A 23,766-nucleotide genomic window follows, 5' to 3' on the forward strand; every position below is an offset into this window, starting at 1 on the left:
AGTCAACACCCGTACTGCAATAATGGCCCTGATGAAGAAAGGAAAATAAATAAAATAAAAAGGAAAAAAAGAAGGTTGAACTGGAAGGAGATGATTACAGTAGAAGTTATAGAAAAAATCATCGAGAAGCATTAAGGTATGCAAGTGACTAACGTTGCAAGATTTTATAAACAGGTCTACATCAAAGATTTGCACAATTGTAACTAGGGTTGTCCCGATACCACTTTTTTAGGACAGAGTACAAGTACCGATACTTTTTTTCCAAGTACTCGCCGATACCGAATACCGATACTTTTTTTTTTTTTTATGTGATGTGACAGTGGCGTTTTTTTCTTTTGTTTGTTTTTTTTTTACTTTTTTTTATTTTATTTTTATTTTTTACAGTGGCGTTTTATTTTTTTTAGAGGGGGGGTAGTGGATTGTCAGTGTGTTTTTGAATTTTTTATTACTATTTACATTTTTTTTTATTTATTTTTTTATTTATTGCAATTTTTATTTTATTTTTTTAATCAACCCTGTTGGGGGGGCTTTGGTGAGATATCAGGGGTCTTAACAGACCTCTGACATCTCCCCTTTGAGACAGAGAAAGGGACTAGGGATACAGATTCTCCTGTCCCTTTCTCAGCAGCATCAGCTGCGCTGAAAATGAATGCAGAGAAGACAGCGTCTTCTCTTCATTCATAAACTGAAACATTGTAATCAACAGGTTACGATGTTTCAGTTCTGTGAATGGACAGAGTCATCGCTGACTCTGTCCATTCGGAACAGTAAGGAGCCTGGTTTACCGGCTCCTACCGCCGCTCTCCATCCTGGCAGTTCCGGGGGGGGGGGGGGGCACAGGGGAGAGAAGGAAACAGCGGGTGACGCACGGGGGAGAGAAGGAAACAGCGGGGGACGCACGGGGGAGAAAAGGAAACAGCGGGGGACGCACGGGGGAGAAAAGGAAACAGCGGGGGACGCACGGGGGAGAAAAGGAAACAGCGGGGGACGCACGGGGGAGATAAGGAAACAGCGGGGGACGCACGGGGGAGATAAGGAAACAGCGGGGGACGCACGGGGGAGAGAAGGAAACAGCGGGGGACGCACGGGGGAGATAAGGAAACAGCGGGGGACGCACGGGGGAGATAAGGAAACAGCGGGGGACGCACGGGGGAGATAAGGAAACAGCGGGGGACGCACGGGGGAGAGAAGGAAACAGCGGGGGACGCACGGGGGAGAGAAGGAAACAGCGGGGGACGCACGGGGGAGAGAAGGAAACAGCGGGGGACGCACGGGGGAGAGAAGGAAACAGCGGGGGACGCACGGGGGAGAGAAGGAAACAGCGGGGGACGCACGGGGGAGAGAAGGAAACAGCGGGGGGCGCACGGGGAAGAGAAGGAAACAGCGGGGGACGCACGGGGGAGAGAAGGAAACAGCGGGGGACGCACGGGGGAGAGAAGGAAACAGCGGGGGACGCACGGGGGAGAGAAGGAAACAGCGGGGGACGCACGGGGGAGAGAAGGAAACAGCGGGGGACGCACGGGGGAGAGAAGGAAACCGCGGGGGGGGCACGGGGGAGAGGAGGAAACAGCGGCGGGGGACAGGAGGGAGAAGGAAACAGCGGCGGGGGGCACAGAGGTTGAGAGAGACTGCATAAAAAGGGAGGGGGGCTGGAGGAGGACACAGGACAAGTATCGGGTAAAGCATCGGGAGCATTTGCCCGAGTACAAGTACTCGGGCAAATGCTTGGTATCGGTCCCGATACCGATACTAGTATCGGTATCGGGACAACCCTAATTGTAACCATTTCAGCTCCTGGATGTTTACCCCCTTCCTGACCAGGCAATGTTTGCAATACAGCACTGAACTGACAGTTGCACGGTCGTGGGCAACACTGTACCCAAATAAAAGTGCTGCCCCCCCCCCCCCCATAAATGGAGCTCTTTAGTGGTATTTGATCACCACTGCAAGTTTTAATTTTTGCACTAGAAACAAAAAAAATTTTTTTACACTTTCTGCTCAAAAAAAAAAAAAAAAAACTCAGTTAATCCGTTTAGGCCAATATGTATTCTGCTACATATTTTTGTTAGAAAAATTTAACGTATATTGATTGGTTTGTCCAAAAAAGTCTACAGACAATTTTTTTTTTTTTTTGGCGGTGATCAGCGACTTATAGCAGACAAAATCTGACACCTGACCGTCATTTTTGACACTGCTTTGGAGACCAGTGCTTACAGTGAGCAGTGCTAAAAGAAAATGCAGTCACTGTTCTAATAACACTGGTAAGGAAGGGGATTAACACCAGGGGAAATCAAAGGGTTAAATGTGTGCCTAGGGAGTGCCCAACTGTGGGGGAGGTGCTTTTACTACTTGAAGACATGGATCGTTGTTCCTGCTTTAGTGGAACACAGAATCCATGTCTTTTGTACTCACAGAATGATAGTCTGCCTTGTTTACATAGGCAGACTGTCATTCTGTCAGTAGTCGGGACCCACTGATCAGCTGTGTAATGTCCCAGCAGGAGCAAGCTGCTGGCGGAAGTGCAGAATTACGTATAGATATGATTCGGCACAGAGCGGCTGCCCTGCAGCAGTGACTTTGCTATGGGGCGGTCGTGAAGTGGTTAAAGAAGAAATAGTAAACATGGGAGCTAGATACAGCAAATGGAGTCACAAGAGTATCAAAGCAATGGCCACGTGTTCTGGAAGATGTAGATTAGTCTGGATAAATGAGAAGCAACTAGCAGGCGATACTGTGTCCGAGAACATTATCTGCGAGAAGGCAAAGGCCTTGTACGCCGATCTTGAAAGTAAACTGCAAGGTAAGTCGCAAGAAAAAGGCTTCAACGTGAGCAGGGGATGGTTTGATAACTTTAAGAGGAGAAGTGGCATCCATAGTGTTGTGAGGCACGAAGAGATTGAGTTTGGACGCTAAAGGCAGCTGAGGCGTTTGCTGCCGAGTTCCAAAAGCTCTCAGGTTCAGAGCGGGGGCAGCCCAGCCATTAGGGCGCATGGGTGCCTTTGACCCTTTCAAATCGCTGCCACCACTCCCTATTCAGGCGTCTGGCTCCTTTCAGGATGCCAGGCGCATAAATTACAGCGGCAGGTTTTTTTTTTTTTTTTTTAAGCACCCGATTAGGTCCAGAGACTCTAATAGGCTTCAAAATAGGGTGGGCTCTGAAACGCAGAGCACTGTGCTCAGAGCCCACCCAGGTGTGTTAGAATGGCAATATACTAAACCAAGTTAGGACCAATAAATAATTTTTTGCATCCACACAAGAACAGACCACTATTGAATTGCAATTTTTTTTTGGGGGGGGGCACCCCAAGATTTGCAGCATGATACAGAGTTTTCAGAAAGGGGTCACATTGCACATGTAAAGGCACAAACTGAGAAGCAATCACAGGCCGTATAGTGAATTTTCCTGCCAATGAGAAAAAAGCAGTACTCAGGACGATGGCACTTCTGCCCACATCAGTACCCATACGGAATAAGTATTGCCCATTTACATGATGACCTTTCAGTGATTACTGCTAGCTTCCAGGTCCTGTGCTAAGCGACTGCCCTGCTGGCTACTGAACAGAGCGGTCGCTGGTTTAGCATGGCGCCATTAAGAGAAAACTTTGCATTTTTGCAATCAATGCAGTGTTCTCTGATTGGACGGAGGTGAGGATCATGGCATCACGGTCACTGAGAAAATGCAAAGTGTTCTCTGAATGGTTCCAGTGCAGAACAAGCAACGGTGTTCACAATGCAGCAGGGAAGCCACTTGGCAAAGGACCCGGAAGCAAGTGGAGATCACTGGAATAGAGATATCCACTACAATTATTTAAAAAATCCACAGGGTTCCCACAAAGTATGGCACATACATACTTACATTGCACCAGGCTGGTCAAACAATGTAAAAATTGCCATACCTAAACGTCAGCTTTAAACAGTTTTTCAGGTTTCTTTTTCCATTCTTTGTGCACTTCTGTTTAACATGAATTTCTACATCTCTGTAAATGAAAAGGAGAGGAAAGCCTATACATTCTAAGTAATAAGCATGTGGTGAGAAAGTATCATACCTGTAGGTAGACCCAGTGTAAAGTATTTCTCAGCATTTGGATTAAAATGAATGATGCGATTTCGAATGTACTTTGCTGCCCACTCACTGGCCTGGCCATAATCATCCAGGATGATGAGTTTCATTTTATCTGCAGAAACATGAAGAACAAAGACTTTGCAAATCAAAGTAATACACCAAGCATCCGAACATGGGTCTAATTTACATAATGAGAAATTCCCACCTGTAATTTCTCAAAAGTCTGTGCTTCCTATAGCATCCACATGGTAAATGTCATTTTAACCCCCAGTATGGGTTGAAAATGAAAGATACTTTTGATAATAGTGTATTGGAATGCCTGCCTTTAGACACACGTGAACTTTAATGGCCTCTTAGTCCGTAGGGTTCAATATTGAGTTGGCCCACCCTTTGCAGCTATAACAGCTTCAACTCTTCTGGGAAGGCTGTAAACAAGGTTTAGGAGTGTATCTATGGGAATGTTTGACCATTATTCCAGAAGAGCATTTATGAAGTCAGGCTTGCATTCTCCACTCCAATTCATCCCAAAGGTGTTCTATCGAGTTGAGGTCAGGACTTTGTGCAGGCCAGTCAAGTTCCTCCACCCCAAACCCACTCATCCATGTCTTTATGGACCTTACTTTGTGCACTGGTCCAAATCATTTGGTGGAGGATTATGGTGTGGGGATGTTTTTTAGGGGTTGGGCTTGGCCCCTTAGTTCCAGTGAAGGGAACGCTTAGGGCGTCAGCATACCAAGACTTTGTGAACAATTTCATGCTCCCAACTTTGTGGGAACAGTTTGGGGGATTTCTGTTGCAACATGACTGCGCACCAGTGCACAAAGCAAGGTCCATAAAGACATGAATGAGCGAGTTTGGGGTGGAGGAACTTGACTGGCCTGTACAGATTCCTGACCTCAACTCGATAGAACACCTTTGGGATGAATTAGAGCAGAGACTGCGAGCCAGGCCTTCACATCCAACATGCTTCTGGAAGAATGCAGAAACATTGCCATAGACATTCCTAAACCTTGTGGACAGCCTTCCTGGAAGCTGCAAAGGGTGGGCCAGATTAATATTGAACCGTACGTACTAAGACTGGAATGCCATTAAAATTCATGTCTGTGTAAAGGCAGGTGTCCCAATACTCTTGACAATATAGTGTATATTTCAAAAGGTTTCTGCAGGCAATGCAAGTTCCCTCAGGCACAATAAATGAGCTCCATACATGGGTAACTGCACTGATCTGTATACAGTCAAAGGGTTTGACAACCAACAGCAGACACCAAAATCTTGACAAAACAAAAAAATTCACATATTTGGGGATCGGAATGGTAGTTGGCTGATAATGGTCAGATTAAAAAACTGTCATAGATCCATCGACTGCCATAAACCTAAGTAGACACGCATGATCTGACCGATTTTGAGGATAAAACACTAAACCCAGCATTGTATCAGTGTTCCGTCTATCACTGACGATGAACAGCAGGAGACTGGAGTATAAGCCGAGGGGGGGGCTTTTTCTGCATCAAAAAATGTGCTGAAAAACTGAGCTTATACTCGAGTATATACGGTAACCTATATTGCTCACCCACTCCTTGTGAGTGGGGGCTCTGTCTGATTTCCACCAGTTGGAGAATGAGTCTACGAGCCTGGAATAGGGCTCTGTTGACTGCTATCAGCTGGAATTCTGTTAACTGAAGGTCATCCAAGATGCCCAAAATACACCTGGTGGCAGTGGCGTAGCGTGGGGGGTTCAAGGGGGGCCACCTCCCCAGGCGCAAAATTTAAAGGGGCGCTGTCACGAGTGTGGATAGGAGGGAGCACCAACAACAGATGGGACATAGGAACATATGCATGATGTCACCACTCCAGACTTTACCAGTCATTATCAAGCATGCTCTTCTCTTCCCTACAGCCACCGCTGCCTCACACAGTGGATCATGTGACCTGACTGGAGCTAGCTGAAAATAGGCAAGTCCATGGGTCAGGGGGGTGCAAATTACTTGCCTCGCCCCAGGCGCTGACAACCCACGCTACGCCACTGCCTGGTGGGTTCAAGAGTTTATTGTATTAGCCACTGCCACCCAATACCGATGTAACTTGGGACATCTACACAGTAGATGCACAAGGTCCCCAGCCACAGAGGCACACCTAGCACAAAGAGGGGTCTGTAGGAGTGGTGCAGTTCCAAAGGAGGAGTAGTGAACTCTGAGCACAATAAAAAGTTGTGAAAGCCTCTGGGCAGTGTTGAGGGAGCTGTGTAGGACAGAGTCAAGGACATTATCCCAAAGCTCCTCATCCAATGGGCCAAGATCACTCTCCCACTTCTCTTTGGCATCGCATAGGTAGTAGGAAAGCATGTTATTTTTGACACATGAAATGCATATTTAAAGTGCATCTAGTCCAAAACATTTCAATCAAATATGATGTTGTATATATTCCTGTAATGTCTAAAATGTATAATCCGATGTTTAGATACATCTTACTCTTAATTAGTGGTTGTAAATGCTTACATATACCCAGTGAAGTTACTGGCCTCAGGCGATACACAGATGAAAACAATTCTCCTACATAAGTTTTACATGTATATCTGCAGTCGTATTTACTCTACATGCAAAGTGCTGAATTTCTAAAGCTTTTCTGAGAGGAAAAAAAAAGGGGGGGGGGTTAAGAGCTGAAGTCACACTCTACAGAGCTCAGTAAGGAGAGCTCCGAGAGTTGATTGGAGGAAAGGCACACATCCCCCTTCACACAGCACACAGGAACAGAGCTGAGGCTGTCAATTAGCAGGAGATACCTCCCTGTCATCTTTTTTCTCTTGGTGTCAGGAAAACTTGTCAGAAGTGATTCATGCCGATAGAGGAACAAAGAGAAACAGAGAAATGACCCCTAATACACTTTAGGATAGATTTTGTTCATATTTCACGCCTGAGGTTTAAATAATTAGGACACCATTGGCTGCTTGAGGCCGAACGTTTGTCACTGATTAGGTCAAGGAAAAAGGGAAGGGGATTTTGGGGGGGACTATTCACGGCACTGGTTGGACACGGTATAGTAAAAAATAACAGATATTTATTGAACATAAAACAAGTATCATAAAACAACATTTAAAGACAATCCCCACATTGCACATCAGTAAGTTATACACAAACTATGTCTGAATGTAAGGAGTCGATCGCCTCGACCAGTTTCGCGGTAGTGTACCGCTTCTTCAGGAGGGGGTTTATCTACAAGATATGCATAAAACATATAAATATACAAGCAGATTTATACAGTATTGGTAAACATTGTATAACATAATCCAAGCGGCATGCCTTGTGATGGAGTAAAAAACTTACCCAGACTGGTCAATTGATCGAGCCCGGAACCCAGTTGAAACCCTCTATGGCGCAAGGAGGGGGATATGTTTATTTAGAACGGGCTCTATTGAGGAATAAGATTGATGAGTTTATATGTAGTGAAGTGATCAGCTGATTAATAGAATGGGGGTCACCATGGAGTGCATGAAGGTAGTGTATCTCAGTTACAAAGGTTTAGTTAAAAAACGTCGGGAAATGGGAAACGAAAGTGAAGAGGAAGGGAAAGAGTGAGGGGGGAAAAAAGAGAACAGAAAAAGGAAGGTGGTTGGAGGTAGGATAAAATAGGACATAAAGAATGGCACTCAGATATAGTGAAAGTGAATAAGGAGAAAATGTGAGGGAAGGGAAAGAGGGGGAAAAGAAAAGGGTTATGATAAAACAAGGGAGGGGGGAAGAGGGGAAGGGGAGGGGGGGAAAAAAGTAAAAAGAATTAAAGAATGAAATATTAAAAAGGGGAAGGGGGCAAGGGGGGGGGGGGGGAAACAAGGCCAGAGGAAGGCGGGGGGGGGGGGGGGGAAGGGGGGAAAAGGGAGGAGGGGAAAAGGAAAAAGTAACGAAAAGGTAAAAGAAAAGGGGGAAATAAATGGAAAAGGGGAAGGCAGGGGAAAAAAAGGGGGGGGGGCCGCCAGAGGTGAAAAGAAAAGGAGGGGGGGGGGGGGGAAGGGAGGGTGGATGTGTATGGTGACGTGCTCGTGAGGGTAAATTGTTTTGGTGATTATGGGATGAAAATAATTGTGTTGGAACCGGTAAATAGATAGCGGAGGAAAGGATGGGAAAAGGGAACGGGGGGGGGTGGGGAATAAAAAAAAGAGGCTGGGGGAAAAAGAGGAATGGAAGGGAAAAGAAAGATAAGGAGTGGAGGGGAAAGCAATGGGTGGGGGGGGGGGGGGAAATAGACATAATCCGTTGAAAGTGAGGGAAGAAGGAAAAAGGGGAAAGGGAGAAAATGAGGAGGAGGGGGAAGTGAAGGGGAAAAAGAAGGTTGAGGTGATAAAAAATAAATTAAGTTGTGAGTACATGCAAAGTGACCAGGGTGAGCGTGGGACGTGTAGTGTTATAAGGAAGTGCAAGGGATGTCCAGGAAACCAAGAATTAAGAAAACCGATCACCAAGCAAACAAATAAAAATTATATGGGTAGACCCTGATGGGTTCTTACCATTGCTGTATGCAAGATACTCAAATTTACTGGGGCACAAGAGGACAGTATCTGTAGGATAATTATATGGTATGCTGAGCTGCCAAGGTATGGGCAGTGAGAAGCATTAGTTCCAGCTGAGGAGGTTAAAAAGCAAGTCAGCCGGTTAGTCATGTAACAAGGCAATCAAAGCAGGGGCCAGGCAAGTAGGTGGCAGTCTAGCTTACCGTGGCAGGTACTCGTCTGCGTGTGTCCCCAGGGAGAGCGTCCGTGCTAACTCACAGAAGCGGCTTTCTCAGCCGCTTTTGTAAGAATCCCTGGACGGCGTGTGACGTCATCAATTCGCGACGCCACCGCCGTCCAACGTCCCACCAACCCCTGCACGTGAGTGCGTGGGTGTGCAGCCATAGACCCAATGGCATGACGCCAGGTCATAGGCTGCAAACAGGGAGCCGTGATTGGTGCTCCCTGCTGGGGACAACACTCCGTGCGCCAATAACGAAGGGGGAGCCGGGCACCAGGCTGGACCAGCCAATCAGGGAGGTTAAACTCCGAAAGCATGCTGCAAATGGAAAATGGGAAGGAGAGAAACATTGTACAGAGACATTTAAATAAACAATTACAGCGATAAGAGCAAAAATTACTCAATACATATATTTGATGGGAGATTAATCCATCGCATTGCCTAAAGCACTGCATCAGAGCTCAGCATTCTGAAATAAAAACAGGGCACAAAAATTTATGTAGAAAAAAACTATCGCATTATCCCATCTATGTCATGGCTCAGAGGCCTGATAGCCCACACAATGGGCCATGGTTGCGGCCCATGGATGTGGGAAATACGATTGGGAATTGGGAGAAAGGAATTTTCAATACACAGGGAAGGCGGGGGGAAGGGGGGGGGGGGAGGGAAAAGAGGAGGGGAAGAAAAAAGGAATGGGTTGGAGTAGGGTCATTCTCTCAGAAGATACATGTATTAATGTTCATGTAAAAATGGTTTATAGGAATTGACTTCATTCAATCCTGGGAACCTCATAGCATTTAAATCTTCAATCCACAGGCATTCTTTCTGTAGGATGGCCCTGTTCCAATCACCACCCCGTTTAGCTTGGGGGATAATTTCCAAAACAAAAAAACGTATAACGGAAAGATCGTATCGATGGTATAATCCCACATGGCGTCCTACTGTGGTTAGTTTACCTACATCGGAATCGTATAGGTGATCACCCATCCGTTGCCGAAATTCTCTGAAGGTTTTCCCCACATAGAAAGCTCCACAGATACAACTCATAAGGTAAATGATGCCCTTAGTGCCACAGTTGGCAGAGAAGGGGGGGTAAAAATCCCGACCATTAGGCAACAAAAAATGTTGTCCCTCCATCACCCAGGGGCATCTTGGGCAATTGCCACATTTGTAGGTGCCTCGGGGTGATGTATCGGTCGTATGTTCTGTGGTGTAGTGACTTTGAGTCAGTCGATCCCTCAATGAACTGGCTCGGCGGAACACCATCTCAGGCTTTTGTTTAACATATTTCTTTAAGATGTTATCCTCGGCAATAATATGCCAATGGGTTTGTAGTATATTGCGCAGTTCATTGTGATTGGCTGAATATGTTGTAATGAATCGTACTGACTCATGAGAACAATTCTTTGTGTTTTTGGAAGGATCATACAGCAAGGAATGCCTGGATCGAAGGCATGCCCTGTTGTAGGCCTTCTTTAAATTGGTGTGGGTGTAACCACGAGCTAGGAGACGATCGCGTAGTTCATCTGCCTGTCTCTTGAAATCTATTGACAATGTACAGTTTCTACGTAGCCGTAGGTATTGGGCGAAGGGGATACTTCGAATAAGGGGTTTTGGGTGGGCACTGGAAGCATATAGTAAAGTGTTACCCGCTGTAGGTTTCCTATATAGGTCCGTGTAAAGTATACCGTTGGCCTGTTTGATGACAGTCAGGTCCAAAAAGGGGACCTGACTCTTATCAAACACAACCGTAAATTTCAAATTAAATTCGTTTATATTAAGCATCTGTACAAATTCAAGTAACAATTCACTTGAACCTGTCCAAATAATGAACAGGTCGTCTATGAATCGATACCATAACAATATCTTATCCATAAACCTACTGTATATATCGCTAGCATTGAGAAATCGCTCCCATGCACCTAAGTATAGGTTTGCGTAGGCTGGGGCACAGGAGGTGCCCATCGCCACGCCCTGGGTTTGTAAGAACAATTCGTCATTAAAGGTAAAGTGGTTTTTGGTCAGTATAAATAATAACAACTGTAAAACTAGCTCAGCATACCATATAATTATCCTACAGATACTGTCCTCTTGTGCCCCAGTAAATTTGAGTATCTTGCATACAGCAATGGTAAGAACCCATCAGGGTCTACCCATATAATTTTTATTTGTTTGCTTGGTGATCGGTTTTCTTAATTCTTGGTTTCCTGGACATCCCTTGCACTTCCTTATAACACTACACGTCCCACGCTCACCCTGGTCACTTTGCATGTACTCACAACTTAATTTATTTTTTATCACCTCAACCTTCTTTTTCCCCTTCACTTCCCCCTCCTCCTCATTTTCTCCCTTTCCCCTTTTTCCTTCTTCCCTCACTTTCAACGGATTATTGATACAAAAAAATCACTGGCGCTCAATGGGAAATAACTAATATCCCATGAAATACTAAAACCCTCGTATGGGCTGAGAACAGTCCGTGCTGCAGAGATCCGGATACCCTGAAGTACCACAAATACACAAATACACCAAAAAGGAAAACTCTGCGCTCCTGAAAGTTCACCAATTATAAATCCACTTAATGTTTGTGAAGAAAAAAACATACATTAACACTTTAATTTTCGGAAGATCCAGTCCTTTATATGGTTAAAAAAGGGAAAGTTTCCACAATGTACACAATATAATAAAAAAAGTATAAAAAAAACTTTCCAAATGTCTGCATCAGACCAGCACCCTCTTCAGACTTCAAATGGTTAAAGCTTGCGGTTTTAGTTTGTGGGCTGTCTAGCAAGACATCATTAGTGCAAATGGTGAGCACAGTACATTACCCAGCCAGATGTACACATCGATCGAATGTCCTTCTCCTGGCTGATGTAACAATGTCCTAAGCTCTCTCCTATGCGGGTCTGGAAGCTTCACAGACCCGATAAATGTGACTGCTGGAGACACAGGGTGGATCAGCCTATCAGAAAGGACGCTCTCCCTGGGTGAACATGCAAGCGTCCCACGTCTGAGACACTGTTTCAGTAAACCAGCTGTACTGCAGGGAGAAGTTTAGGCGCCCTCCAGTGGGCAAATTGCAGTATGCACTTGTTGAAAAATCAACAGTGTTGCATGGCGATTAAAATAATCGGATATAAAAGTTCTTATGCATGAATAGGATCTTCCATCATAAAAGGGGGATATTAAGAGGGGTCCTAGACGACGCGTTTCGCCCTTACAAGAGCTTTGTCACAGTCCTGGGACTGTGACAAAGCTCTTGTAAGGGCGAAACGCGTCGTCTAGGACCCCTCTTAATATCCCCCTTTTATGATGGAAGATCCTATTCATGCATAAGAACTTTTATATCCGATTATTTTAATCGCCATGCAACACTGTTGATTTTTCAACAAGTGCATACTGCAATTTGCCCACTGGAGGGCGCCTAAACTTCTCCCTGCAGTACAGCTGGTTTACTGAAACAGTGTCTCAGACGTGGGACGCTTGCATGTTCACCCAGGGAGAGCGTCCTTTCTGATAGGCTGATCCACCCTGTGTCTCCAGCAGTCACATTTATCGGGTCTGTGAAGCTTCCAGACCCGCATAGGAGAGAGCTTAGGACATTGTTACATCAGCCAGGAGAAGGACATTCGATCGATGTGTACATCTGGCTGGGTAATGTACTGTGCTCACCATTTGCACTAATGATGTCTTGCTAGACAGCCCACAAACTAAAACCGCAAGCTTTAACCATTTGAAGTCTGAAGAGGGTGCTGGTCTGATGCAGACATTTGGAAAGTTTTTTTTATACTTTTTTTATTATATTGTGTACATTGTGGAAACTTTCCCTTTTTTAACCATATAAAGGACTGGATCTTCCGAAAATTAAAGTGTTAATGTATGTTTTTTTCTTCACAAACATTAAGTGGATTTATAATTGGTGAACTTTCAGGAGCGCAGAGTTTTCCTTTTTGGTGTATTTCAACGGATTATGTCTATTTCCCCCCCCCCCCACCCATTGCTTTCCCCTCCACTCCTTATCTTTCTTTTCCCTTCCATTCCTCTTTTTCCCCCAGCCTCTTTTTTATTCCCCACCCCCCCCGTTCCCTTTTCCCATCCTTTCCTCCGCTATCTATTTACCGGTTCCAACACAATTATTTTCATCCCATTATCACCAAAACAATTTACCCTCACGAGCACGTCACCATACACATCCACCCTCCCTTTCCCCCCCCCCTCCTTTTCTTTTCCCCTCTGCCGCCCCCCCCCCCCCTTTTTTTCCCCTGCCTTCCCCTTTTCCATTTATTTCCCCCTTTTCTTTTACCTTTTCGTTCCTTTTCCCCTTTCCCCCCCCCCCTTTTCCCCCCTTCCCCCCCCCCCCCGCCTTCCTCTGGCCTTGTTTCCCCCCCCCTTGCCCCCTTCCCCTTTTTAATATTTCATTCTTTAATTCTTTTTACTTTTTTCCCCCCCTCCCCTTCCCCTCTTCCCCCCTCCCTTGTTTTATCATAACCCTTTTCTTTTCCCCCTCTTTCCCTTCCCTCACATTTTCTCCTTATTCACTTTCACTATATCTGAGTGCCATTCTTTATGTCCTATTTTATCCTACCTCCAACCACCTTCCTTTTTCTGTTCTCTTTTTTCCCCCCTCACTCTTTCCCTTCCTCTTCACTTTCGTTTCCATTTCCCGACGTTTTTTAACTAAACCTTTGTAACTGAGATACACTACCTTCATGCACTCCATGGTGACCCCCATTCTATTAATCAGCTGATCACTTCACTACATATAAACTCATCAATCTTATTCCTCAATAGAGCCCGTTCTAAATAAACATATCCCCCTCCTTGCGCCATAGAGGGTTTCAACTGGGTTCCGGGCTCGATCAATTGACCAGTCTGGGTAAGTTTTTTACTCCATCACAAGGCATGCCGCTTGGATTATGTTATACAATGTTTACCAATACTGTATAAATCTGCTTGTATATTTATATGTTTTATGCATATCTTGTAGATAAACCCCCTCCTGAAGAAGCGGTACACTACCGCGAAACCGGTCGAGGCGATCGACTCCTTACATTCAGACATAGTTTGTGTATAACTTACTGATGTGCAATGTGGGGATTGTCTTTAAATGTTGTTTTATGATACTTGTTTTATGTTCAATAAATATCTGTTATTTTTTACTATACCGTGTCCAACCAGTGCCGTGAATAGTCCCCCCCAAAATCCCCTTCCCTTTTTCCTTGACCTAATCAGTGACAAACGTTCGGCCTCAAGCAGCCAATGGTGTCCTAATTATTTGGGTCTTTTCATTTTACATACTAATTGGGATGTAGGCACCCGTTTATTTTATATACTTTCATTATAAAAGAGACCACACTCAACCTTTTTTTCAACGCCTGAGGTTTACAAGTACTTTAAATAATATGAGCAAGGTGCGTCCACAGACACTATGGATCCTAAGGTGACACGAGTTCAGCTGCCAAGGGGTGACGCTGCAATAAAACTGATGAGCTGTTGCTGACCTGTGTACATATCCAAAGAAGTATAAAGATTCAAAAGGGTGTACAGAGTGAAGTGAATAAAGTGGAAAACAGTTTCTTATTTAGGCATTTCAAACATCTGGGTATACTTTTATGAAAATGTACTCCTACTTATTACACCACATACATAAAAACCATATAGTGCTGCACACGTCAGCACTTCCCAACTTTGCTGTGTGGTTTTCATCTTAAGCCCGTGGTTGCTTTGCATGCATTTTCTAAAAAATAAATAAAAAAACACACACCTTCAAACGTCCCTTTTTTCATGGGTGGCTCAATCACCTTACAGGGTACCATGGAGTCTCATGTGTCCAGATCACCAGGTGGCAATCCACTCCTCTGCTTCCCCCTCCTCTCTGCAAGTGGCTCAGAGCAGGGCTGTCACTCCCCTACCCAGAAGTCTGGGAAAGCGGTGCTCTGTGACATGGAAACAGTCAGAGCCCATTCACACAGGAGCAACAGGACTTCCAGCACGACTTTGGGAGGCAACTTGGACACGACTTGAGTATGAATCATCAAGTCGCCTCCAGGACAGGAGGCTTTCCAGGAGCCAATCAAACAACAATCAGCTCTGTGGGGGGAGGGGGTTTGCCTGAGAAATGCATGTTCTCTTCCTGTATTGTTGCTTCAGTTAAGACCAGTGGCGGCTGGTGCTCAAATTGTTTGGGGGGGCGCAAACGAAAAAAATAAAACAATTGCAGCCTCACTCGGCCCATCATTTATCACCACTGTGCCATGCCATCAAAACGCAACCACTGTGCCATGCCATCAAACACAGCCACTATGCCATCAATTGTCACCACTTTGCCATGCCATCAATTGTCACCACTTTGCCATGCCATCAATTGTCACCACTGTGCCATCAATTGTCACCACTGTGCCATCAATTGTTACCACTGTGCCATCAATTGTCACCACTGTGCCACCAATTGTCACCACTGTGCCACCAATTGTCACCACTGTGCCATGCCATCAATTGTTACCACTGTGCCATCAATTGTCACCACTGTGCCATGCCATCAATTGTCACCACTGTGCCATGCCATCAATTGTCACCACTGTGCCATGCCATCAATTGTCACCACTGTGCCATGCCATCAATTGTCACCACTTTGCCACCAATTGTCACCACTGTGCCACCAATTGTCACCACTGTGCCACCAATTGTCACCACTGTGCCACCAATTGTCACCACTGTGCCATGCCATCAATTGTCACCACTGTGCCACCAATTGTCACCACTGTGCCACCAATTGTCACCACTGTGCCATGCCATCAATTGTTACCACTGTGCCATGCCATCAATTGTCACCACTGTGCTATGCCATCAATTGTTACCACTGTGCCCACCAATTGTCACCACTGTGCCCACCAATTGTCACCACTGTGCCCACCAATTGTCACCACTGTGCCCACCAATTGTCACCACTGTGCCCACCAATTGTCACCACTGTGCCCACCAATTGTCACCACTGTGCCCATCAATTGTCACTGTCCAGACATCCATCCACCTCGGAGCTTTATATTATAACCTGCTGGGACTTGTAGTTCTCCATCATCTCCTGGGGCTCAGGTGCATGCAATCCACCATATTTGTTCAGTTTTTCTCACTGCTGGGACTTGTAGTCCCATAGATGGTGGATTGCATGCACCTGAGCCCCAGGAGATGATGGAGAACTACAAGTCCCAGCAGTCTAAATACAATAACAGGCTCCAAGGTGAATGGGTGGGGATCAGGCAGTGCACCACTGTCCGCTGATGACCTAATGGGGCGATCAATCAAATCCATTTTGAACTGAATTCTGTGGCTTGGCTGGCTTACCTTAGCAGCGCCAGCTCCGCTCGGGCAGTGTGAACTTCAGAGAAAGTGGGGGGGAGGAGAGGAGACTTACACAATGACAGGACTCGGAGTGAACTAGGGGGGGAGGGGAGGGGGCCCCTTCCCCTGCCCCTTCCCTCCCCCCCTAGTTCACTCCGAGTCCTGTCAGTGTGTAAGTTCAGTGACAAGCAGAAGCAGTAGCCCCCCTCCCCCCCAGTTCACTCCGAGCTCTGTCATCTAAGTTCAGTGACAACTGACAAGCAGCAGCGGCGGCCCCCCCTCCCCTCCCCCCCCCAGTTCACTCCGAGTCCTGCCGCCCAGACCCACTCCGCTCCGGATCAGCAGTGTGCACTCGCAACAGCTTCAGGTCCCCCCTCCCCCCACCTCAATGTGCCGATCAGACGTCTGATCGGCACATTGAGGTGGGGGGAGGAGGGGGGACCCGAAGCTGTTGCGAGTGCACACTGCTGATCCGGAGCGGAGTGTGGCGGTGGGACTCGGAGTGAACTCCGGGTGGGGGGGGGGGGGAGAGGGGGGGCCGCCGCTTGTCACTGGCAGTACTAGCGCAGAGAGAAGTATTCAGCTGCGGTGGGGCTCGGTGGTGGTGGCGGGGCTGGCAGGCAATGGATGCGGGGGTGCTACTGGTGCTGGAGTGGGGGAAGGAGCCGGTCTGTTCCTTACCTTCAATGGTTGGCGCCGCTCCTCTATGATGCCCCCACACGCGCTCCAGATATCACCAGAATACCGGAAGTGATATAATATTAATGGCACTGCCCACTGACCTCTCCTCCGGTCCCCGCCGAGCCAATCCCATGAGAACACCATGCATTCTAGCAAATCAAATGACAGTGGGAGTGTGTGCGGGCGCACAGCTTGCGCCCTGCACACGCCCTAAACACGGGCAAATCAGCTTCCAAGCCTGCGATCAGCTGATTGCAGGCTGGGAAGCTTCCCATAGACCGCCGCATGTCCGGCGCCTGGTCACTCTTAAAGTGACATTTTTTTAAAATTTTTTTTTTTTTTTTTTTTTTTTTTTTACAGCTTGGGGGGGCGGCGCCCGAGCGCCCCCTATGGACGGGCCGCCACTGGTTAAGACAGTGATCAGACTTCTGAGGCAACTTCCATTGAAATCAATGGGTACAAGTTGCATACAAGTCAGATTGAAGTAGTACAGGAACCTTTTTTGAAGTCGGGACGACTGCAGTACTGTACATTAAGACGGCTTCCATTCACTTACATTGATTTTCTCATGCAGCGCGACTTGAAGTCGGATCCAAAGTTGTCCCTGTGTGAATGGGCTCTTAGTGGCTGTATTTCTGTTAAAGTTATTTAATTAACCACTTCCAAACCGCTGTACGACTATATACGGCCTCACTTTAAAGATGAATATCTCGGTAACGGCAACAGCAGCTGCCACAACCGAGGTATCCATTTTTAGTGTGAGCGGTTCTGTTAACGATAACGGCGGTCTCCGCGGCGTATTCGCCGCGAGATCGCCGTTATCGGCGGCGGGAGAGGGGCCCCCCCTCCCGCCGCTCTCCTGCGCCCTCTGCCGTTTACCAGAGCCGTCGGTAGCGGCGGAGGAGATCGGGTGTGCTCGACAGCTGACTGGGGAAGCGAGTGAGGGAAAAGTCGCCCCCACCCGTCCCCATAGCTCTGCTGAGCGGAAGTGACGTCAAAACGTCAGTCCCGCCCAGCGTCTTAAAGAAACATTTTTTTTTTTTTGTCATTTGAAAAAATGACAGTTTCAATTTTTTTTTTTTTTTTTTTTTTTTTTTTTTTTGCATTTTAGTCTAAATATGAGATCTGAGGTCTTTTTGACCCCCAGATCTCATATTTAAGAGGACCTGTCATGCTTTTTTCTATTACAAGGGATGTTTACATTCCTTGTAGTAGGAATAAAAGTGATCATTTTTTTTTTTTTTTCCAGTGTAAAAAATAATAAAATAAATAAAAATAAATAAGAAAAAAAAAATAAAAAATTTTAAAGCGCCCCGTCCCGACGAGCTCGCGCGCAGAAGCGAACGCATACGCGAGTAGCGCCTGCATATGAAAACGGTGTTCAAATCACACAAGTGAGGTATCGCCGCGATCATTAGAGTGAGAGCAATAATTATAGCCCTACACCTCATCTGTAACTCAAAAAATTAAACCTATAGAATTTTTTAAACGTCGCCTATCGAGAGTAAAAGTTTGACGCCATGCCACGAGCGGGCGCAATTTGTAAGCGTGACATGTTGGGTATCATTTTACTCGGCGTAACATTATCTTTCAAAATATATAAAAAAATTGGGCCAAATTTATTGCTGTCTTATTTTTTTAATTAAAAAAAGTGAATTTTTTCCCCAAAAAAATGCGCTTGTAGGACCGCTGCGCAAATATGGTGTGACAAAAAGTATTGCAATGATCGCCATTTTATTCTCTAGGGTATTAGAAAAAAAATATATAATGTTTGTGGGTTTTAAGTAATTTTCTAGCAAAAAAAAAACTGTTATAGTCTTGTAAACACCAAATATGAAAAACACCCAAAGTAGAGAAGTGGTTAAATATCCAGCCAATTGTGTAGTGGGAATAGTCAATACATTTTAAGCAAGTTATTAAAAAAAAAAAAAAAAAGGGGAAGAAGGGGAAGCATTTAATACAACTTTGCCTATCAAAAGACAGTTAACGAAAAAAGACATTGCTTCCACCTAAAACGGCACTTTTTTCATTTTGGATGGAATAAGCGAGGGTTGTAAGGCAAGTGGTTAAGAAGAGTTAAACATGATGAGAGTTTTTTTCAGTACAAAGCCTCTTTGATACAAAACATCAATGGTGTAGATCCCAAGCTGTCTATATTGACAGAATAAGTAAATAAAAGACATAGCTATTGCCACAATAACAACAAAGCAGTCTTGCAGGGGGATATACCTAAAAGTGGCACATATTATCTTGCCAGCCGCCATAGTAATTGCACTGGAGATTTTGTTGTTCCCATTGCTATGATCACTTCCCATTACCTTTGCTAAGTAACAATGAATGCAGATTCCAATGTAGTGGATGATAGAGAAGCTGAGTCCTGACAGCAAAATGCATGTGCCAACACCCAGGAGTCACCCCATAGTCCTCAGTCCCTGCCCTGAGTACAGATCCCAGCTCTGCCTCCACCACTCACCTGATATCTGTAGAAGTTCTCCTGCTTTGCAGTAGATCAGGAGGGCTGTGTCTGCTAGCACTAGCAAGGAGTCATATGACTTCAGATCACGTGGGCAGAAGACTGAGCAGACAGCTGAGTCAGCAGGACTATGAATGGTCTCACACAAACCCTGCACACACACCAGAAGTACATTGTAACTGATCTCAGAACCTTGCCTCATACAATTCAAGACTTGAACGTGAAAGATTGTTACAGAGGTTGTCCAGTAAAGCCCTTTTAGAAGAGTTTTTTAATTTGTTACAAACGTTAAAATTTTTGCTTATAAATAGCTTAAAGCGGAGCTCCGCCGTAAAAAAAAAAAAAAAAAAAAAAAATTAAAGGCCAGCAGCTACAAATACTGCAGCTGCTGACTTTTAATAAATGGACACTTACCTGTCCTGCAGTCCAGCGATGTCGGCAGCAGAAGAGGAGCAATCACTCGTCACTCTGCTGCCCCCACCGCCATCATCGGTGAGGGAACCAGGAACGGAAGCGTTGCAGCTTCACTCCCAGTTCCCTACTGCGCATGCGCAAGTCGCGCTGCGCCGTGCTCACTGGTCCCGCTGAGTTGTGCTGCAGTCTTATAGCTAGATTCACATAGCACGCCCTAACTTTGCGGCAGCGTAGCGTAGCTTGTTTACACTACGCCGCCATAAGTAAGCGAGGCAAGTACATGATTCACATAGTACTTTCCTGCTAAGTTACGGTGGCGTAGCCTAAAGCGGGCGGGCGTAAGGGCGGCTAATTCAAATTTAGCTGAGGGGGCGTGTTTTATGTTTGACGTGATTGACGTTTTTTTGGAGCATGCGCCGTCCCGCCTACATATCCCAGTGTGCATTGCGGCAACGTACGCCGCATGGGCCTATTGGTTTCGACGTGGATGTAAATGACGTCAATCCCTATTCACGGACGACTTACGCAAACGACGTAAATTTTCGAATTTAGAAGCAGGAACGGCGGCCATACTTTAACATTACTATTCCAACTATTTGATGGAATATCTTTAGGCCTGATAATGCGTTACGTAAACTGCGTATCTGTACTGCAGCGGCCGGGCGTACGTTCGTGAATAGGCGTATCTAGTGATTTACATATTCTACGCCGACCGCAATGGAAGCGCCACCTAGCGGTCAGCCTAAAAATTACACTTTAGGATACAAGGGTGTAAGACACTTACGCCGCTCGTATCTGAGCCTAATTTAAGTGTATTTGGTTACCAGAATACGCTTAAATTAGCGCTCACGCAAATTCTGACTTAGGCTGGCGTATCTACTGATACGCCAGCCTAAGTCTCTGTGAATCTAGCTAATAGCGTCTACAAAATAGTTAGTAACGGATAGTTTTATGGCATTTTTATAAATATTTTTTTTTTAACTATTAATGGCGGCGATCAACGATTTTTATCGTGACTACGTCATTATGGCGGACACAATTGTCACCATTTTGGGACCATTGTAATTTTTACAGCGATCAGTGCTATAAAAATGCACTGATTACTGTGAAAATGACACTGGCAGTGAAGGGGTTAACCTGTAGGGGCGCTGAAGGGGTTAAGTGTGCCCTAGTGATTCTTACTGTGTGGGGGCGTGGCCTGGCGTGTGACGTCACTGATCGTCATTCCCTATGACAGAGAACAGACGATCAGTGACACTCTCACTAGGAAGAATGGGGAAAGGTTTGTTCACACTTGCCTCTCCCCGTTCTTCAGCTCTGTGACCCGATTGCGGGACACCGGCGGCGATCGGGTCCGCGGGTGCGGTCACGAAGCTCACGACTGGGTTGAGAGTGCGCCGGTGGCGGCGTCCTTTTGCCCAGCCGTGCCGCTCTGCCGACATATATCGTCATTAGGCGGTCCTTAATCGGTTAAAGTAGAATTTATAGACAACTTTTTTGTTTTCATTTTGGATAGAGCAAGGAAAAGTAATTACGTCTGTCAGAATTTTTTTCACCATCTTTCCCTTCACTTCCTGTTCCATAGCCAAAAAGGAAGTGAGAGAAAATCCCTGCAAATTAAGGGAGCTCCACTGGAAGATTCCCCCCCTATAATAATAACTTTTCTGGGTACAGCCTAAAATTTGGGGATTTTCTTTTACTTTCCACAACAATGGTAAACAGGACAAATAGAGAGGGTGAATCTCTCTAACGGGGGCACAAAAAAAGTTTTGCCTATAAAAACCTTGGTTTGCGAGCATAATTTGTTCCAGAAACATGCTTGTAATCCAAAGCACTTGTATATCAAAGCGTTGTGTCACAACAGTATAAAAGAGAAGAGAGGCGCCTCTAAGTGTAGCAATAAGTTGCTAAATGTTGTACCTTCATTAAATGTAACCATATTGCTACACTTAGAGGTGCCTTTCTTCTTTTTTATACTGTTGTGACTTGACGCTACTCTTATATCAAGACATCGCTTGTATATCAAGGCAAAATGTATTAAAACATTTTGCTTGTCTTGCAAAACGCTCACAAACCAAGGTTTTACTGTAGTTCTATTTTATTTTCCCTTTCCGTTATACAGCAAGCACAGCTATGCATGTAGCCTGGACCCTGACCAGTAAGGATGAGCTCTGGCGTGTTCGCATAGAACACGTGCAGAGCCCGCCAGGAAGTGAGCACGGCGCTGCGCTAATAACAGCCAGGAAGACGATCCCTGCAGCCGAGCATCGGGACAATGTTTCCCTGGCTGTTATTAGCGCAGCGCCGTGCTCACTTCCTGGCGGGCTCTGCACGTGTTCTATACGAACACGCCGGAGCTCATCCTTACTGACCAGCATCTTCTCCAAACCAGTCAATGACATGGGCAATGCCATAACTGTAAAAGGCTGTGACAAACTTTGGAAAAAAAATATTTGGGATAAAACTATTATTAGTGATTATCTTCCATAATGCAAATGCTAAAAAAACAAAAGACACAACAACAAAAGCACAAAAAGCAACCCCAGTGGTTTGAATTCCTAGGGCACCCGAGAATATCGGACGAATGATTGTCCGTTTTTGGGATTTTTTGCATGCTAGTCTCGTGTTAAACAATTAAGAGGTGACTAAAGTTCCAGAAAGTTCTCGTAATACAGAAAACAACTTCGGGAAGTGATGTAATGTGTTGTATTGTAATATATTCTTTAGATTTCGAGCATGCGAGGCCTTGGTCACATGATTTTTTCCATACAAGCAGGGCTTTTTTTCAGGGGGAACTAGGTGGAACTCAGTTCCACCACCTTTGGCTTAGACCCTTTGGTTCCCGCTCACCACAATCACTTGTAAACAAAGAAGTCTGGTTTCTGTGTTTACAAGTGACAGCTCTGCACTCTGTGTGTAACCCTCCTGAACTCTGCACTCTGTATGTAATGTATGTAATGCAATTCTGGTATTTAATGCCCCTTTAAGACCCTTCTACTGTTTGTGAATTCTGAACGGGGTCGTGGTTGAGTTCCTGCACCTATTTTCTGAGAAAAAAAGCTCTGCATACAAGTACTATACTATTGACACCAAAATTGTTGTGTTATAGTATGAGCAAAGCGAATATCCTGACCTGGGGACTATCCATATTTCCATGCTTGCTATCTTCTTCCCCGTCATCATGACTTCTCCTGCCTCTGGAGCTCAGAACTCTCCCACTAGAAGCGTCACCTCTCAGGCAGTCTTGGACATTGATCCCTTCCCCGCCATCATGACTTCTCCTGCCTCTGGAGCTTAGAACTCTGCCACTAGAAGCGTCACCTCTCAGGCAGTCTTGGACATTGATCCCTTCCCGCCATCATGACTTCTCCTGCCTCTGGAGCTCATAACTCTGCCACTAGAAGCGTCACCTCTCAGGCAGTCTTGGACATTGATCCCTTCCCCGCCATCATGACTTCTCCTGCCTCTGGAGCTCATAACTCTGCCACTTGAAGCTACACCTCTTAGGCAGTCTTGGACATTGATCCCTTCCCCGCCATCATGACTTCTCCTGCCTCTGGAGCTCATAACTCTGCCACTAGAAGCGTCACCTCTTAGGCAGTCTTGGACATTGATCCCTTTCCCGCCGTCATGACTTCTCCTGCCTCTGGAGCTCATAACTCTGCCACTTGAAGCGTCACCTCTCAGGCAGTCTTGGACATTGATCCCTTCCCCGCCATCATGACTTCTCCTGCCTCTGGAGCTCATAACTCTGCCACTTGAAGCGTCACCTCTCAGGCAGTCTTGGACATTGATCCCTTCCCCGCCATCATGACTTCTCCTGCCTCTGGAGCTCATAACTCTGCCATTTGAAGCGTCACCTCTCAGGCAGTCTTGGACATTGATCCCTTCCCCCGCATCATGACTTCTCCTGCCTCTGGAGCTCATAACTCTGCCACTTGAAGTGTCACCTCTCAGGCAGTCTTGGACATTGATTCCTTCCCCGCCATCATGACTTCTCCTGCCTCTGGAGCTCATAACTCTGCCACTAGAAGCGTCACCTCTCAGGCAGTCTTGGACATTGATCCCTTCCCCCCATC

At 45.9% G+C, this 23,766-nt stretch overlaps 1 protein-coding gene across 2 annotated transcripts in view; it reads right to left on the bottom strand.

Annotated features, from left to right (window-relative positions):
- GNPDA1 (glucosamine-6-phosphate deaminase 1) overlaps positions 1-19,380 on the bottom strand; it is a 52,043-nt gene extending 32,663 nt beyond the window's left edge. Inside the window, exons 1-2 of one of the 2 annotated variants that reach the window (XM_040344611.1) lie at positions 19,274-19,380; positions 4,047-4,175 (exon numbers count right to left, since the gene is read on the bottom strand). In XM_040344611.1, the coding sequence (XP_040200545.1) occupies positions 4,047-4,170 (124 nt within the window). In that variant the 5' untranslated portion in view covers positions 4,171-4,175; positions 19,274-19,380. Of the gene's footprint in view, positions 1-4,046; positions 4,176-19,118; positions 19,205-19,273 lie in introns of those variants that run through there. The other variant, XM_040344612.1, reaches the window with a different exon arrangement.
- Between the last annotated feature and the right edge of the window lie 4,386 nt (positions 19,381-23,766).

Source organism: Rana temporaria, chromosome 3 (assembly GCF_905171775.1).
Source record: "Rana temporaria chromosome 3, aRanTem1.1, whole genome shotgun sequence".
In the NCBI taxonomy this organism is placed as follows: domain Eukaryota; kingdom Metazoa; phylum Chordata; class Amphibia; order Anura; family Ranidae; genus Rana; species Rana temporaria.